General features: G+C 44.6%; 2 protein-coding genes across 5 annotated transcripts in view; one reads left to right on the forward strand and one right to left on the reverse strand.

Moving 5' to 3' along the window:
- Nucleotides 1–5730, forward strand: part of BCL2L13 (BCL2 like 13) — a 74937-nt gene extending 69207 nt beyond the window's left edge. For 2 of the 3 annotated variants that reach the window (XM_075896823.1, XM_075896812.1), the window contains one exon: nucleotides 4464–5730. In XM_075896823.1, coding sequence (XP_075752938.1) covers nucleotides 4464–5276 — 813 coding nt within the window. In that variant the 3' untranslated portion in view covers nucleotides 5277–5730. The remainder of the gene's footprint in view (nucleotides 1–4463) is intronic. The other variant, XM_075896830.1, reaches the window with a different exon arrangement.
- A 4493-nt stretch (nucleotides 5731–10223) lies between these two features.
- Nucleotides 10224–18007, reverse strand: part of BID (BH3 interacting domain death agonist) — a 35089-nt gene continuing 27305 nt past the window's right edge. For both annotated transcript variants that reach the window (XM_075896850.1, XM_075896846.1), the window contains exons 2-7: nucleotides 17684–17787; nucleotides 17036–17104; nucleotides 15479–15686; nucleotides 14290–14426; nucleotides 13808–14020; nucleotides 10224–12091 (exon numbers count right to left, since the gene is read on the reverse strand). In XM_075896850.1, the coding sequence (XP_075752965.1) occupies nucleotides 13811–14020; nucleotides 14290–14426; nucleotides 15479–15686; nucleotides 17036–17044 (564 nt within the window). In that variant the 5' untranslated portion in view covers nucleotides 17045–17104; nucleotides 17684–17787 and the 3' untranslated portion in view covers nucleotides 10224–12091; nucleotides 13808–13810. The remainder of the gene's footprint in view (nucleotides 12092–13807; nucleotides 14021–14289; nucleotides 14427–15478; nucleotides 15687–17035; nucleotides 17105–17683; nucleotides 17788–18007) is intronic.

Below are 18007 nucleotides of genomic sequence, written 5' to 3' on the forward strand. Positions count from 1 at the left end.
TGTTGGCAGCCCATGCCCCCACACTACAGCTTGTTGTGCAAAGTCTGCAGGGTTGCTTTTTTTAGTACCTGCCTGGACTTTGGGCAGATTTTGAGTCATAGCTCTATTTTTTTTCCTAACAATTGTTCCTGCAGCATAGAGGCTAACACAGGACAGATCAGTCTGATGGAGAAGAATCACAGGATATGTGGGGACCTCTCCAAAGGACCACCATGGCAGGCTCCTACTGTTCTCATGAGGTGCCCTTGTTATAGTCCCCTTTTGCTGCTTTGCTTTTCCTGGTGTTCATGCTTCAGTTTGTCTGAGAGCAGACACGACACGGCTCTCCTCCAGCAAATGAGTATTTGCAGGTTTCTCCCCCTTTCAGTGTCTTAAATCCAAATGCCTTCCAGGCAGCCTTGTCTCATCCTGCAGTCCCGTTGACTATCTGCACACAAGGTAAGTTATGCCGAGGCCCTAGTCGTGAGTGCCACCCTTCTTCTCAGATAACTCACCTTCTATCCTTATTGGTTTATTCTTTGTGGAAAGAATGAGATTCATCATCCCATGCTCTACGTCAGAGTATTCTAGTTTAAGGCCAGAAGAGCCTAGTGGATCGTTTAGTCTGACTTCCTGTGCATCAGAGGCCACAGGTAGTATCACGTAGCACCCCTGCACTAAGCACAACCACCAAAATCAGACCAAAGTATTACAGCCCACTGGAGACTAGATTACTGTGTGCCACAGCAGAGAATAGAGACTCCAGACTTGGAAAAGGTGGGAAAATCCAGTGGTTTTCCAGTCGTAATGGAACAGTAGATTTCCATTCAGACTAGAGAGAACTACCAGAAAGGAAACTAGCTCTTACATTTATTTAATTTTTCCATTTCCAAAACGTGATTATTGATGGGTCCCAGGTTATTAAAATCCTTCTTAAGCTTTTCATCTGGCCCTAGTTAATCTGTCTGTAGCAGCTCTGCTGTAGGATCACATCTGTGGATGAATTTGTGGATTTGCCCTACATATCATTCGTTTGGTACTGTGGCTGCTTTTTAATAAAATTGTAGCTTTAGCCTCTTGATTTCCTGAATGATTCACTAATCCAGTTCAGAAAACGTTAATCTAGTGTCCTAAATTAATGATTATATTGTCTGACTTCTTTATTAAAACTTTCTGATTCAGGTATCTATATTAGAAAATGAAGCAAAAGTATTAAATATTATTATCTAAATACAGTAAAACTCCAATGGTCCGGCATCTGACGGTCCGGCACTCCTGATGGTCCGGCACCATCAGGAACCTGAAAGTGCTCTGGGCAGCCAGACCATTGGAGCTGCTCTGCCCCCGGCTTCCCTGATTCAGCTGCTGCTAAAACTGACCAGCAGCTGAATGAGGCAAGCCAGAGGCAGAGCAGCTGGGGCACTGCCGGGTAGGTCCCCTAGCGCTGCCCCTCGGGGTTGCGGGACCAACCGGGCAGCACCCCAGGTGTCCCCGATTCAGCCGCTGCTGAAACTGACCAGCGGCTGACTCCAGGAAGCCCGAGGCATAGCAGCTCTGCCTCGGGCTTCCTGGAGTCAGCCGCTGATCAGTATCAGCAGCGTCTGACTTGGGGACACCTGGGGCAGAGCAGCTGGGGTGCTGCCGGGTTGGTCCAGTAGCGCCGAGGAGCGGCGCTGCGGGACCAACCCAGCAGCACCCCAGCTGCTCTGCCCCAGGCGTCCCCAAGAGCAGCTGGGGTGCTGCCAGGTTGGTCTCGCCGCGCCAAGGGTCAGCGCTACCAGACCAACCCGGCAGCACTCCAGCTGCTCTGTCCCAGGCGTCTCCGATTCAGCCGCTGCTGGTCAGTTTCAGCAGCGGCTGAATCAGGACGCCTGGGGCAGAGCCGGACTCTCGGAAGGGGGGGCTATGAGGGGTTGGGGTGGCATCCCCCCCCACCCCAGAGCCCTCATAGCCCACCCTTCCGATAGTCTGGCATATCTGATAATCCGGCATCCTCTGGGTCCCAAAGGTGCCGGATTATCGGAAGTTTACTGTATTTGAGTTTTCTGATATCCAAATACTGTTTTCATCCTTGGTTCTGAATGGCTGTCTCTATTTGGGTGACAACGTCATGGGGATACACAAGGGGGTGTGTCACACTCCTCAGGGAGCAGCTAGAAGCAAGGGGGAGGGGAGTAGTGAAGCTGGAGGGCCAGCACACAGCCACACGCGCTGTGATGTGGAAAGCACAGCAAGGCAGTGTATAGGTTTTGCTTTTGTCAAGCTTTGCAATTGTAAATCATATTTTGGTACTCATAATGAATGTGTGGGGTGGGTGAAGAACATTATGGAGAACCTGAGGGTGAAACAGAGAGGGGCAGTAAGCAAAGCAACCATGGAACGAGACAGAAGTAGGTCAAGGAACTTGAACTCATAGATGTTAGGGAAAGTATCACTCCCGTACATGCTGTAGGTGAGAGGTCAGGTAAAACACTATCTCCAAGAAGGAGGAAGGAATGTAAGTATTGGAAGTGAAGAAATTTCTTGGAGCAAATTTGGAAAGGTTACTAAGTTTCAGATTTGGGGAAGAGGAACTCCATCTCTACTCATGTCTTTCAAGTGATGATGGTATTGTGTAGGGAAACTTGCGGATGATCAAGCAGAATGTAAGTAGAGAACTGAGGATGTGCAAGACAAGGGGAATACACTAAAGAGGAAGGAAGAATAATGATCTATGTGAAGTCCAGTGTTGTAACACTGGCCAAATGTCCTTGGAAAATTAAAAATGACTTTTTTTTGGTAGGTAGAAACAATCCGACTTAATGTTTTGTTTCAAATGACTTAAAAAAAGTGTCACATGGGTAACACCAGGTTTTTCTCTCTTTTGTTGTCATACCCACTTGAGGTTTTCCTTAGCCTTTAGTATTAACTTCCTCTTGCAGCTCCTCTCTCAAAGTGAACCCTCTACTGAATAGTAAAGGACTTGGTTAGTGGTTTTTGGATGGCTGTCTGTGTTCAGCTGGGAGTCCACAATGGGGAAGAGTCTGTCAGTATTCGTACACTGACATTCCCTACTGATCGGAGTCCAGCATCAAACTTTTAGGTGTCTAAAGCTTTTACCCAACTAAACAAAAAACTAGGCTACTCTCTGCTCTTCCTTGGTTTCTTTTGGTTTTATCTATGATTTAATCTAAATTGTTAAATCTGTAGCTGATGCTAAAAACGAAGGGGGAACAAACAAGGATGGAACTAATTTACAAACTAGTGAGACAGATTTTGAGCCTTGGGGGCTGCAGGTGACCGGTTTAGTATTGATACACTATGTCCATTAACAAGCAGTATAGAGCACACACAAAATAGGTGTGAGGAGATGTAACCAAGCTTTTGCACCTGTTTTCTTAAAGCAAATTACTTTAATTTTGTCTGGTTATTGATGTCCTAACATTTACATTTATTTCTATAACTAAGCACTTTATTAGTTCCAGAGTAAGGTGGAATCCAAGGAGCAGCTTTGTCTTAAAGTGCTCCCACTCTCTGAAAACTTCATTTCGACAAAGCAGTTCTCGGGATCCATTTTGAAACAGAGAAGGGTGAAAGTGCCCCTTGGCAATAGGGATGAAAATAGGAAATCAGTAACCCAATAAACACCACCAATAACTGGTTAACCAGCAGCCCGGCCAGGCTGGAGTAGCCCCCTGCTGTGCTATGGCTAGGGAGCTGCTCCAGCCTGCCGAATCCTGGTTAACTGGTTAAACGGAATGTAACTTTTTAACCAGGATTTTATATCCCTGCTTGGCAAAGGCCAGGTGATCTTGTAGCAGAGCCTTGTGATGCTGCCAGCCTGTGGTTGCTCTTCCATGGAACTGTTATATGGGAAGATATGTTGTGAATTCTGTTCTGTATGAGGGATCTTAGCAAGTAGTCAACTGGAGTATTGACTACTTGCTCCCCCCGCCCTCCTTGTTGCCTCTCATTGAAGCAGCTGGTGGTAAGGAAGGAGCCAGTGCTGGGGAAAGCCAACTTAAAAGATGCCCCCCGCCCCACTGCCGCCCCTGTCCGCGGGGTTGCAGTGAGAAGCAGGGCTCCCCATGGACAGAGGCTGCCGCTGCCAAGCAGCCCGTTGGCAAGCAGCACAGGCTGGCCGTGTGCAGGGGTTCGTGCCAGAGCAATCTCTGTTTACGGTGGCCAGGGCTGGCCATGAGCAGAGGCTGCTGGACTCAGCACAAGCCGGGACTGAGCAGTAGTGGCTCACACTGGTGCGGGATGCTGCACCTCTACATTTTAAAAGTAGTAAGAGTCCAGTAGCTCTTGCTACATTTAAAACGCAGACTCGCAGCGTGGGTGGCTCTCGGAGCCAGCACGAGCCAGGACTGCTCTGCAGAGTGGTCCTATTGACTAATCATATAATCAATAAAATTTGTATTGACTACACAGTTTAGTCAGATAACAGCAATTTAACATCCCTATTCTGTACTGAACTGGTGTTTTCTTTGCCTTTCTTCCAGGGCACTGTCTTTAGTGTGGATTCTGAAGAAGAGGAATATCACGGAATCATTGCAGAGGACAGCAATGACATCTACATCCTAACCAGTGAAAACTCTGGACAGGTGAGCCCCCCTGAGTCTCCCACAGTGACTACATCTTGGCAATCAGAGAGCCTGCCTGTCTCTTTGTCAGCTAGCCAGAGCTGGCACACAGAGAGCTTGCCGGTATCCCTTGGACCTGAATCCTGGCAGCAGGTGGCTATGGATCCAGAAGAGGTAAAAAGCTTAGACAGCAATGGGGGTGGTGAAGAAAGGAGTGAAAATAACTCCTCCAACTCGGACATTGTTCATGTGGAAAAGGAGGAGATACCAGAGGGGATAGAAGAAGCAGCAATGTCATCGGTGGCTTTGGAGACTAAGACTACACATGAGGAGTTCCCAGAAGCCTCCTCTCTGCTGGAGATGAAGTCTGAAGCTGAGATTGCAGCTGTTGAGAAAGCAAGCCCCCCTTCACCTTTGCTTACAGAACACGAGGAAGAAGGAAAGGTGGCCGAGGAGCCTGTTGAACCAGGAGTCCCAATGTTGAGTAAAGGTATCCAGAAACCAGCTGCATTGGAAGAGAAAGCTGCACCGGAGAAAATACTGGCACCAGGAGAGGAAATGAAAGTGGGGAAGGAGAGCCGTTCAGAAGAAATGAAAGAGAAATCCCCAGCTGGAGAGGAGAAACCCATCTTGTTGCCAGAAGGCAAATCTATACTGCTGTATGGTGGGGCTGCTGCAGTGGCTATTCTGGCTGTGGCAGTGGGAGTAGCACTGGCATTGAGAAAGAAGTAGCAGGGCTCTCTTGCCGAAGAGGAGGAATCCAAATTTTTAGTTGCATTAACTAAAAGTTGAGCTGCCTGCTGTTAATTGGACATTTATATAACTTAAAAATGGTGATGGGGTGTGGTTATTTGATAAGACTAAGGCTATGGACAATCATGTTTTTAGAAGAATTGGGGCGGAGACTGGTTTTTTTTCCTGATTTAAAGTACAGGGATACTTTAAAAATTCTGCAAATTTCAGAACTGAGAAGTAGGTGCTGAGAAAAGGGGGTGCTTGTACACTGGAAACTGGAACAGAAAATTCCAGGGGCAGGAGAGGGCTGGTTGCTGCTAACCCCTGGAATTTTTAGCTTCCCCGACTGAGCTGCTATTGCAGCTACCCTGTCTTGTCACTTTCCTTTGTGTGCCCCGTAAGCCCTCTTAAAAACAAACATACAAAATAAACCAGCCACCTTAATCCTGTAGCGTGAGTCTGGTCTCACTTTTGTCTCTGCTTCCTCTCAGGTACTGCACTGCTCCTAACCTCCTAGGTTCCTTCTAAACCGTAGTGGGAGAGTGCTCATACTATACCTCTTTTCTCATGCCTCTGTTTCGCCCCTTATGCTTCCTGAAGCTCCATCTTGTAAAGATGCTGCCTCTATATATCTGTTTTCTCTGAGTGCTTTGGTGGTGGGGACATGCACAGGCCACCAACTCTGCTACAAAGAGTGTGGGGTAGATACGCTTACTGTTTGCTGGTCTGAGAATACCTTTGGGTCCCTCCTGTGCATACCATGTTACTGCCATAGATCAGTCACCAGAGAACATAACTCTCATGGTGGGTCACTGTGCCACTTTCATAAAGATCTTGATGTTAGTGCTCATTAAGTGGATTAAATATGACTACCCAGGATTATAACTAAATTCAGAATACTAATGTGAGGCTGACATCTGCTGTGAAATCAAAGGTTAAATCGTTCCTTTGTCGTCATCCTGGGTGCAGTTCTATATTTTTTGCATGATTTATGCACAGCGTGTATTTAGTCTTAACTTAGCCTTGGTTGTGACAAACTGACAGAATCCTTGATATTCAAAGTAACAGAGGCTGGTAACTATACCAGACAGCATTAAATATTTCCTTTGTTTGCCTGTGGCTTCTGGCCCTAGGGTGAGTGACATTCTGGGAGCAAGTGTGGTGCAGTTTCCTAAGTTTTGCGCACTACACAAAAGTAATTGGTAAATGTACTTACATACTTTGCAAATTCAATAAATGATAACTTTGGAAAAGAAATCTAGCCCTCTTTGTCACAACCTTTCTTTTTAAAATTTACAAGTGAAATCTTTAAGGTATTACACCATGTATAATAGTTGGCTCAGATCTAACAGGAGTGTTCCTATTTCATAGAGTGTGTGCACATGAATGTATGTATGTACTGCAGCTTTATGGACATGGTCTTTGATTCCCTAGGTAAAACTGCTGGTTTCCTTTCGGTGTTTATGCTGGCTCAGGATAGATGGAGGTAGGTGAAAAGGAACGTGGGATAAAGTAAAAATGAAACCATTCTATATGCTTTTTAAAGCATAAGACAACCTATTTTATTTCTGACAACCTTACTTGCTCCCTAGGATGTAATGGACCTGTCTTTTATTAAGAAGGGAGCTGAGAATACTGTATTGCTTTGTTGTGAACTTTTTATTTTCACAGTTAAAAAACATTTATCTCTCTGTCCCTCCCCATCCCAAACTGCTGGCAGTTGACAAAATCCAGCAGTCCAGGAACTTCGCGCACTAATTTTGAGCTAGGGGGGATTTTGTGGTTGGTTTCTAGAGGTCTCGAGAGAATTTTTCTGAGGAACAGGGAGAATGGTGGGAAAAGGGTTATTAAAAATGGTGCCATGACTGTGGAAGGAACCTGCTTAGTTCAGGAATTTTGGACTCTGCTGATCACATCCCTGTGTTACTGTATATAAATGGGGCTCCTTTACGCCATAAAAAAATTTGTAGCAGACTGGTCTTAGAAATCTTTTGTTATAAAATGGAACTAGTTATTTTCTCAGCCATTTCCAGGCACTCTGATTGAGATTCTCGTTGCTGTGCAGTGAGTGTGCAGAGTTGTCATAGCAAGTACTGCCCCATACTGTATAATTTTTTCCATGGGGATACAGTTACAATATGACATTGCTGTTTCCCTCCTCCTTGCATAGCTTCCTTCTCTTACCTCTCACCTCAGAGCTCTCTGCTATGGATATTTGATCAGAACGAGCCCACTATTACTCATATCAGACATGATACAATTTCCCATTTAACTTACTGAAATCACTAGCATTTAAAATTGAGCCCAGTGAGTAGAAATTGTCCCAACCACAGTGGAGATTTTACTGTTCAGTGTTTATAGTTTCTCCTCCAGTGTTGCTCTATTGCTCTATTCTTCTGTTACTTAACTTCATCCACATCCACATCCATGTGGTAGGTCCTTTCACTTGTCTACAAATAGCTGCTATGTCTTCCTTCCCCTGCATTCTCTTTGTAGGCTATACTTATGGCTGGGCTAGGGGTTGCTGTCATCTTACTAGTGACCGTGAAATCTTGTCCCTAAGGAAATAATATTTTTAATCTTGGCAAATTTGGGACAAGAAAGCCCCGTCTTCAGCATAGTGGGTGCTAAAATTGTACTCAGATCTCTTAACTGATAGTTGAGGCGGTTTCCCTGTGCGTTTTGGATATCTTTATGCAACTTTTGAAGTGTGCTCTTCATGCACACGTTAAAAGTTCCCAGTGTTAGATACTCATACTAGGGCTGGAGAAGTTTGTTACACCGTGATGGTAGAAGATGTTTGTTTCAATTTAATACATGCTTGAGCCTTGTTTTCCTACTGATGTCAATGTAGTAGAAAACTCTCTCCTCCAGTCTGCAAGAAACTACTTTTCTACTCAGTACAGTTTACCTTAAGTCTAGTTCCACACTGACAAAGGAAGAGGAGAAGGCAGTGGCAGCAGCAAATAAATTTGTGGTTTAGGATTTTATTAAATATTTCCCATCCCCATCAAGAAAATGCTCAGGGCCTTGGTTTACTTCTACTTGTTGAGAAGCAGCCACAAGCCACAATCCCTGTTTTTTTGGATTCTTTACTCCCTGATGATTCCCCTCATCAGTTTTTAGTAATAAATTACAACTGGGAAAATAGTCTCCTCCCACATTAGATTATAAATTTGCTCATCTCCATTGGTTTCCACTAAGAATGCTGACTTCTGCTGTCTGAGTTTGAAGCAGTTGTAGTCAATCCTAGAGCTCTGGTTATTTGAGGGGCAGATAAGCTTAGAGTACAGTTTTAGTTGTCATTTGTTTGCTCTAAGGCTGATTTTGGGTTAGGAAACTGGTAGACTTGCTCTCTCTCAATGTACATTGAGGCAATCCTAAACTGAATGTCATAATGATTTGAAATGTGCTTACCATCTCTCCATGATAGAAAACTTACAGTTGGTAGAGGGGAAGAAACTACTTGTGTCATTCACTGTAAAGTTATGTTTGTTGTCATTTGCATTACTTGCCCTCATCCTCCTTTCCAAAATTAAGTGCCTCAATGGGTTTTACCTTAGTGAATTTTCTACTTTGAACCCCTTCTTACATCTCTCTACGTCTGTCGGCTGCACATCGTCAAGCTAACCACCAAGCACTTAATATTTTTTAGCTATTAGAGTGCTTTACAAAAAGAAAATATCTGCCTCTGCCCTCCTTTTCACTGAAGGAGGAATTAAGGCTTGAGGAAAGGAGAGGGCTTGGGCACCCTAAGTCAGACCCAGAGGAATAGAACATGTAGCATGCTTTGTTTTATCTAGACTATGTTGCCTACTACAGCAGCAGTTAGTCTCAAATAACGGCTTAGGAGGCCTTTAGTAAGCACAACCCATACCCCATGGCCAGAAACTATTTTTGGAAGATAGCTTTGTGTTTGATATTAAAAAAGAAACAATACCCCACCCTCCTAGCACAGCTGTACTGCTAAAAACGGCTTTCAGAACTCTGCATGAAAGTGCAGATCTTTCCCTCTGAAATTGCCTATACAGTCCCTGAAATTGCCTTCAGGAAGCTGAAAGCAGCAGAAGCTGTATGTTAATTTAAAATTAACAAATGTATAAAGAGGCAAGAGTGGCATTACTCTGACCCTGGCTATAGTCTTGCTTGAGATCTCAGTGACGGTAGTTCCAGAGAAGAATGTGCTCATTTTGAACTATAACCAGTTTGCTGTGGGACCGATACTTCACAGGACTAATGACTGCAGGTATGGCAGCTCTGTAATGTAACCCATTGAAGTAGGAGCCTTTGAAAATCATATGCAGTTGTTTGTGTTAATCACATCTGCTGAGGTTTAAATTATGGCCAGATGAGTAGATATTTAGCTGGAAAATTAAAACTACAAACAGCTTGGAACATGTCATTAGCAGATCTACAACTATGTCTAAGACAGCTGAACATCTGATATAGTCTGTGTTGATTGCTTTGCTTTTAAAGGATTTTCTGTCGTTTTAATTGATCCTTTCTCCCATTTACAGTTGGCCCTCCTTTGGTCCCATAGGCACAGTGCAACTAGTATCCATTGCTCCCTTGCAGCTAGTTACCTGAAGTCATGCTGTAGAAGGGAGCTTTGATGTTTAGTTAAAATCTGCATTAAAAGCAGCTTGAGAGATTCTTGCTCTAGCTGCTGGGAAAGTGAATCATCAGACACAATGCTGATTTGGGCAGCGCAGGTGGAATTATAGTGGTAAGCAGTTGTGTGTGTGTCTCCGCTCTTCTTGGTTTTCTGATTTAACAGTACAAGAGTATATAAGCAGCAAACTTTAATGGTGTATTTTGCATTTCTGGAAAGGAAGATACTGTCAGCTGACTTGCAAAAGATGCCTTCAAGTCTTCTCCCAACTCACTTTCTTTTAACAGGCAAGTGCAGCATGTGGGGGTGGGGGCAATAACCCAATGGCACAATAGGTTTCAGACACTTTAATTAAAATATTGTTTCCACAGTGTTAAAATTCTCTCCAGCAGTCTAAGTGAAAATTATGTACATTTTTTCTTAATGGGACAATGCTGTAAGACTATAGCCCCAGCTTGCACTTTAATAAATGGTACAATTTTCAAAAACAATGTGTGTATCTGTTCTTATGCTAGTTCACGTCTGTCCTCTGCATGTGCCAGCACAATGGCATTCCAGTAATTCAGATCCTCTTCCCTAAGCTAGCAGTATGCTGGTTAACTTGAGGTAATGGTGCAGGCTGGATTGCTTGTTCCCTTTGGGTGCGCAGCAAAATTCAGCTAGCCACTATCCAACGGTTCTTTCCGTTCCACTAAAAGAAAAGACTCATTTCCCTTTATAAAATCCAACAGCTGAGAAGAGATTAAAGTGTTTCCATTTTAGAGGGGACAGCAGAAACATTTTTAAAAGATTGGGGGTAAATGTCTTAGGACAATGGCATTCAGTTTCATCACTTCCTTGCACACTTTGAAAATGGACAACAGGTATTTACAGTAGCACTACATTTTATTAAGTATAAAATATTTACAGATAATGTGAGGAACAGCAACTCATGTAAACCGTCAAGTTGACACTGCATTCCTGGTAGTCCCTCTAGCACAGGTTCTAGCTATGCAGTAGGTCCTCCATGGAAATTAAAGCTAAAGTATGTTAAGCTCAAGTATACCCAGATGAATGTTAGCTGACCTGATAATATCATTCAATTCTGTTGCATTTCTGTAACTTTTCACATCTCAGTCAGATACCTTCCAGAGGCTCAAAAGAATAATGGAAGAAGACACAGTCCTCCCCTCATTGCAGTGCCTAGGGGTAAAAAAAACCTGAGCATGTAGTTTACTCAAGAATAGCTCTTCCCAGCCTGTATTTGTAAAGGTATGCCTTCACAGGAGGCAACTCAGAGTGGTGGCTGTAGATAAGGGAGTGCTAAGTGGTTGTCTCAGTCTAGTCAGCACAGTATGAAGTGAAAAATTTAGCTTAGAGTGCTGTAGCTATATTACCCTAACACAGCTAACTCAGTGGAAGAATTGATGGCTGCTCAGAGATGGATTACCTACCATGGTGGGGTGGGAGAAAGCTTGTCCGAGGAATCTATGCTGCATTAGAAATGCCAGCACAATATGTGCAGTAGAGATATTTTCCTAAGATCTGCTTTTACAGGGCACCCTAAACATTTTGCAGTTGATAAGGAAAATTGTGGAACAATATTGGAGGCATATGTGCCTACAAAGACAATTCAGAGGGGAAAAACTAGGGGGCTCAGCACAAAAGAACCATAGGATGTACCACAAGACCTAACACCCCAGAAAAGAGAGCACAACTGGAAGGATGGGTGTACCATGTGGATGCTCACAGCTGGGGTAAGCCAACACAGCTGCTGATCTCATGGGCTAACCCTGCAGGGAAGACATACCTTAACTGGATTAAAGGCTCACTGCCAACATATCCCCACTGTACTGGATAATGAGCTAAAGTTTCAGTAAGCACAACTGAGTGCAATGCCAACTGGCACTTCCTCCTACGACTTACAGGTTTGCACCAGCACCACGTTGCATTCAATATTTGGTAGAAGACGGTAACAGGCAAGCAATACTCCTACATATTTTAGTCAAAAAATTGCAGCACTTGAAACACTTTTCCTCTGCTGATCTCTGAAAAGCCTAAAGACCTAACTAAGGGGTTATGTGTCCCCTTTGCAGATGCATTGTAAAAGAATTTAAACACCGGGGGGGGGGGGGGGGGAAGCAAAGTTTTAAAGTAAATACTCAAGAAGCAATCTTCTCTGGGAAAGGCAATGGCATGGATCCTGTTCTCGTCCAACTCTCTAGGAAAAAAACAGAACCAGGGTTAGTGAAGGCAATAAGCTAAAACAGCATATACAAACTCAGTGAAATTCCTGTAATTCTTCCCTGAAAGGACAGATAGCGCCCCCCCCCCCCCCTCCAAGAAGAGTTAATCCAGCCCTGAATGCTACTAGATTGGGGGGGGGGGGCTGGGATAAAGCCAGAATTGGGGAAAGGAGGGAAATCAGTGGGTAGGTTGTGTGGCATAAGGGCAGGAGGACATTAGGGTGCAGGATGTTTACCTGGGGCAGCTCTCTTTTGGTGGTGATGAAGAAGCAGGGTCTGCCTCCTGCAGCCAATGGGAGCTGTGGGAGTAGAGCCTGCAGGCAAGAGCAGCTCCAGGATAGAGCTTCCTGTGGTGATGCAGCTCAAGGGTGGGAGGAGGGGAGCAAGGGCAGTGCCACCCAGCACCAGCCCAGGAGCTTTAGCCCCTAAAGCCTCTTTCTTAATCCTGCCCTGAGAGCAATGGAGGGACAACCTAAACATTTAAGTCAGAAGGGTTTGACTGTCACACATTCACCACCAGGCAAATGGAGAAGTTTTAAAAAGCAGCTAGTGCCAAACCCTGCCTTGATTTACATCACCTGGAGAGAGGGAATTTGCTATTGTTTCTAGCCTTTTTTTATACCACCACCTCATTTGTGTGATCATAGTAACATACGTTATTGGCCCTGGTATCCAACCAGTTCTGGAGTAATAGCCACTGTAGTGGCTACTGCTATTGCAAACAAGCCACACTCAACTGGCCCAATGTCCAACATGGTAGCCACATGTGGCTTTGACAGCTTTATGGCCTTGCTGGGAAATTGGTGCTATTTATGACTACACCTGCCTGATTTGTCATTTTATGGTCTGATCTACACTATAAAGCTTTTCCAACATAATTTTGTTGAATAGGATTGGCTAGTTCCCAAGGCAATAAAGACTGAGGAATCTGTTTCTGCAGTATTAGCCTGTAGGGAACTGGCTCTGACATACTCAGTAGCAATAAGCTGCCCCAAAGCCATGCATTAAAGTTTGAGTCACCTAAGAAGTCTCTCTTTCATTTGGCCTTGTACTACCACTAGAGGTGGCGGGTGGGCATTGATAACCCCTAACACCTGCTAGTCAGTATTCAGACAATTATTGTGGCCAACAGTCTAAAATATCATTTGCTGAAACAATATGGTCCAAATCCCAACCCCACTTCAAACCCTGAGTAATAGGACTATGCAATGGGGATCCTCTCCCCACAGGCTATGGGGCTGCTCCAGAGTCACAGCCATATGTCCCACAACTGATGTGCCCTCCCTGTGTTTGTGCAGGAGAGAGAACAGCTTGTGGATCTGAATAACTCCTGAAATGCTGCCCCTGCTTCTGCCCAACTCCCAAGAAATCGCACCAGACTAGAATGCAGTTCAGCTCTACAAAACAGATAGTACTGACCACCTCCCCAGGATCCCTGCCATCCACACCTCTCCCTCTGCAGCCATGGAAGTACCAAAGAGCAGACTGGGGGGGGGGGGGGGGGGGGGGAAGTCTGCCCTTGTGTCAATGCACCATCATTGCCAAGGTTCAAATACCAAGGGATGCACTATGGGCAAATTACATTTGTTTAGCCTTTCCCCTGTCAATTTTATAAAGGCAGTTCCTGATGCATGAGAGCCCAGCTTCTGCCACTTTTCTTAGGACTCAACAGACAGTTGGATGATTCTTACTTGTTATCCCATGTTCATCACATAGTTATGGAGGTTCTGACTTATGTAATTCACAGTGGTGTTAAAGACACGCTGTAGAAGAGATGGCATTTTGTTTGTTACTGTTCTAGCTAAAACCATTGCTAGCACCAACATGGCCTTCTCTCGTTCCATTTCCAAAGGCACGGTTCTCATGAGCTCCTCCACTGTGTCAGACAGACGCCTCATTATCTCCTGAACAGAGGGGAAAGAAAAATTACTCATTTTTAGCTGTTGCCATTAGGAGTCTCTAAATATCCCACTAGGGTCTGTAAAAGTGACAAAACAATAATTCTGCCAATAATCCCAGTTGCCCCAAAACATTGCTATAGTCCCTTCAACTCAGATCTTTTGTACCCAACACTGCATCATGCATGTACTCATTTTGGGTGGCGTTTAACACCTTGAGTGACTTTTACACAATGGGGGGCACCGTCATGTACAGCAGGATTTATAGTCCTCACCTCTCTGGACATATTCTCATTCACAAATTGCTGCAGTAGGTCATTTACTACTGCTGGATGGATCTCATGAGCCACTTGATCCCCGATCTGGGCAAGCTGAGCACCAATCACCTGGAATATGTCCTCAACCGAAGAACCTAATTCCAGCAAAATAAAAAGATGATTTTAGAGAGGGTTTTGTTTACATACAGATCAAAACTAGGCCCAGTGCAGGTGAACAGGCTCAAGTACTCCAAAAGTTCTCTCACTGTCATGTGCACACAGCCCCTCTTCCCAACAAAGTGTTGGAAACTACCACTTTCCCCAGGAATCATTCCACTCATCAGCCACCTCTGAAGTGGAACATGATTGTCCTGAATGGAGAGCTGATTGTCCAGTAGCACTATGTCACAGCTCAGGAGAAATATTCTCTCACCCTAATCATTTTGCAGTGGGAATTTAAAATATAGCTACTGGAATGATGTTTGATTTGGTCAGGTCACAACAGTAACACCCTCATCCAGGAGGAAAAACAAGTTCACACGATTTTTCACAACCATGAACAGGACCTCTTACATCTCATCTAGAATACAGCATCTCTATTAGCAGAACTACCACGCTGGGGCCATGAGTTCAGTAGTAAGCTATAGGGCAGAGTTCCACCTACTATAAACATCCCGATTTATCTTACTGATCACCCATCCAAGAATAAAGCCTGCCCAGCCCTGCTTTGTCTGTGAGACTGGAGGAGATCAACTGTTAATACTAGTCCTATTTCATCAGCCATTTTGGATAATGTTTCCCCATCAATCAGCCAAAGCAAACATCCATGAATTTCAGCCCAAAGAGCAGAGATACAAGTTGTTCCTAAAGTCTCAGCTCAAAGCTAGCTAATGTATGTTAGGTACCCAAGTAGCCAATCAAAGTAACTTCTTCCTAAGCAAGGCTGAATTGGTAGCCTGGGGTTGAGGCTACATTATGACAAATTGCAAGGGTATGGAGGAAAAGGCATCTAGGTATATGGTGAAGAGTACTCTACAAGTAAGATACAATGCTAAGCATCATCTGTACTATCCAAATGGAGAAAGCTCAACTTCTTATCAAGAGCCACAGCACAGCAATACTCTGCAGAGAAAAAACTCCCTTGTACCATTCTGCTGCTGAAGAGATCTTCAGAACAGTGGAATAAGGGAAAGAGGCAAACACTTACTTGGATCACCATTCTGGAACCGGCCACTCCGATTCCCATCTGTCTGAAGCTCCCCATCATCAAACTCATCATGCAGGAAGCTTTTTGGTCGGGGAACAATCACCTGGCTTTTCAGAGAATCCAGCTCTTCTCTGAAAGCACAGTTGTGACAGTTCTGCAGAAAGGAATACACAAGGATGCGCTCCACCTGTACATCGCCATGTGGTCCCTAAAAATAATCACCAATAAGTCGTCAGGAATCTGACAAGCAACAAGACACTCCTGCCCGATAGGGCCCCGTGCAGTACTCTTTTTCAGTACTGCATGTCTATTGTGGACCTGCTCTAGAAGCCTGAAATTATGTTAACCAAGGAGATTGCATAGTTGCATGACTGCATTCTAATGGTCATGGTTTTGTTTATATGTAGGTCCTACAAAGAGTGGTGCATGATTTTTGTTTTTAATCCAGTAGTGGAAGGATTAATTTAAGATGCTCCATATATTTCAAGCTGCTTTTTTAAAACTGCCATTTTAAAACATGTACTAACACACACTCAAGACTGTTATCTTGAATTTGGGAACGGATTATTCAGTTTCCTGTTAAAAATATAACAGCAATGGATGTTTGTTTATCATTGTAAAATAAGTAATGTGATACTAACCATATAGGGGATGGGTTCTCACACCAAAAAAATTGACTGTTCAAAAGTTCACAGCCTTATCTTTCATCTCACAGTTTCTATGGGACCCAGACAAGGTCAATAATCATGTTCAGATCACTGTGGCTGCTAGCTGGGACAGTATCAGAAATCTTAGCAATACAGGCACACGCATCCACACAGACTAGGGAATCATCTGCCTCTCTGTGTGACAGCAAGTCCAAGCTGTCCGGCAGGGCTACTCAACCTGTGGTCGGTCTGTTTGCAGCCTACAGTGCGGTTTGGGTTTACAAGAGGCTCAACACACGGCCTGCAGGTGGGATCGTCTGAACATGGCCTCCACTGGGAACACACTCCATAACGGCAAGATGTCTCTCAGGTGGGGTAAAAGCATTTGAAAGACGCAAGCGGATAGGCTGGCTGGAACAGATGGGTACAGGGTGTCAGTGTTTCTAGGCCTCAGGGAGGTGGTGCTGGGAGCACCGGGGCAGTATGTGAAAGAAGCTATTTGCATATATTTGTATGTATATTTGCATGTATGTGCAACCACACTTAAGTCACGGCCCTCGGCATGTGCTGTGAGTATCATTGTGGCCCCCGGGGCTTCCAAAGTTGAGTAGCCCTGCTGTACAGAAACGTGGTGCCTGCATACCCAAACTAGGAGCCAAAATAAATTCAGACTGAGCATCCCCCAAATTATTAAATGTAATTGCCACATTTTTAGTCTATATTTTAAAAAAGTGACGAAAGTTGAGCACCTAAAATCACTAGATACCTCAAAAGAAGCCTGATTTTCAGCAAGTCAGGGAAGGGGGAAATCAGCACTTTCTGAAAACCATGCCCCTTAAGCCAAAGTGACAATTTAAACATTAAAATTAAACTTGTGATAATTTTGAAAATGTAACCTTTTGGAACTGACCTGATCCATGCTGGCTGCTGGGACAGTGAAGCTGTGTTACCCTTAGCTTTCAACCCAGGAGTCCTTTCCCTGCAAGGAAACAAAAGGAAGATGCCAACAAACCTGCAAGCCCAGCAATTCTCTCTAACAAGCACTTACTGATACAGCTCTGCTATGTGGAACACGGGTATTCCCCAGAAACACATGCCTGGGGATTTGGCAGTCACGGGGAAGGATGTGAACACTGGACCAGATGAGCAAGTAGGCCCCTTTTAGGAGTAAAGGGGTGGGATAGGAGGCCACAATGCCTTTCCTCATCCCTTATGGATAGCTCCACCTTCCCGCTTTATGAATAGGCATGATAATGGAGAGGCCTGGAGGTTGATAATCACCATGACAGCAAGTGAATCTGGGCATGCGCCCTTAGCGGGGGCCAGATGCTGAAATGGAGAGCAAGGTAAGCTCCAGGTGGACCTCTGACCTAGCTAGTGAAGGATCCTGGATTACCAAGTGAATTTAATTCATGGTAAGGGTATTTTGGTAGCTTCCTGCCTGCCTTTAGCTGTGAGACACTCCTGTTCATTTATAAGTGAACCAGCCTGAGCCAGCCAAACTTCCACTGCCTTTGGAGCACCCTAAGTTGTACAGGAACTAACCCAGTTCAAATACCTGGTGTCAAGGTTCAAGCTGTGTGTATCCTGCCAAAGGCCTCCAAATACATTTAATAAAAGCTCCTTAGCACAGCCACACCACTGCTGCAACTCCAGGAAAACCTAGAAGGTGAACATGAGCAAGGACAATCATCACAAACCAATCAATCATTTTCAGGAAGACAACCTCACAAATGCCAAGAGCTCCCTCTGCTGGAACAGGGGAGCTTCTACTTTAGTTTGCTGAAGGAATTTAGTGCTGGCGAAAAATGCCAAATGCAGAGCTGTGAACTCTGCGCTCTTCCAAAGAGCAGACACTGTGTGGGCTGCAGTGATGCATGCT

Source organism: Pelodiscus sinensis, chromosome 1, assembly GCF_049634645.1.
Source record: "Pelodiscus sinensis isolate JC-2024 chromosome 1, ASM4963464v1, whole genome shotgun sequence".
NCBI classification, from domain to species: Eukaryota; Metazoa; Chordata; order Testudines; family Trionychidae; genus Pelodiscus; species Pelodiscus sinensis.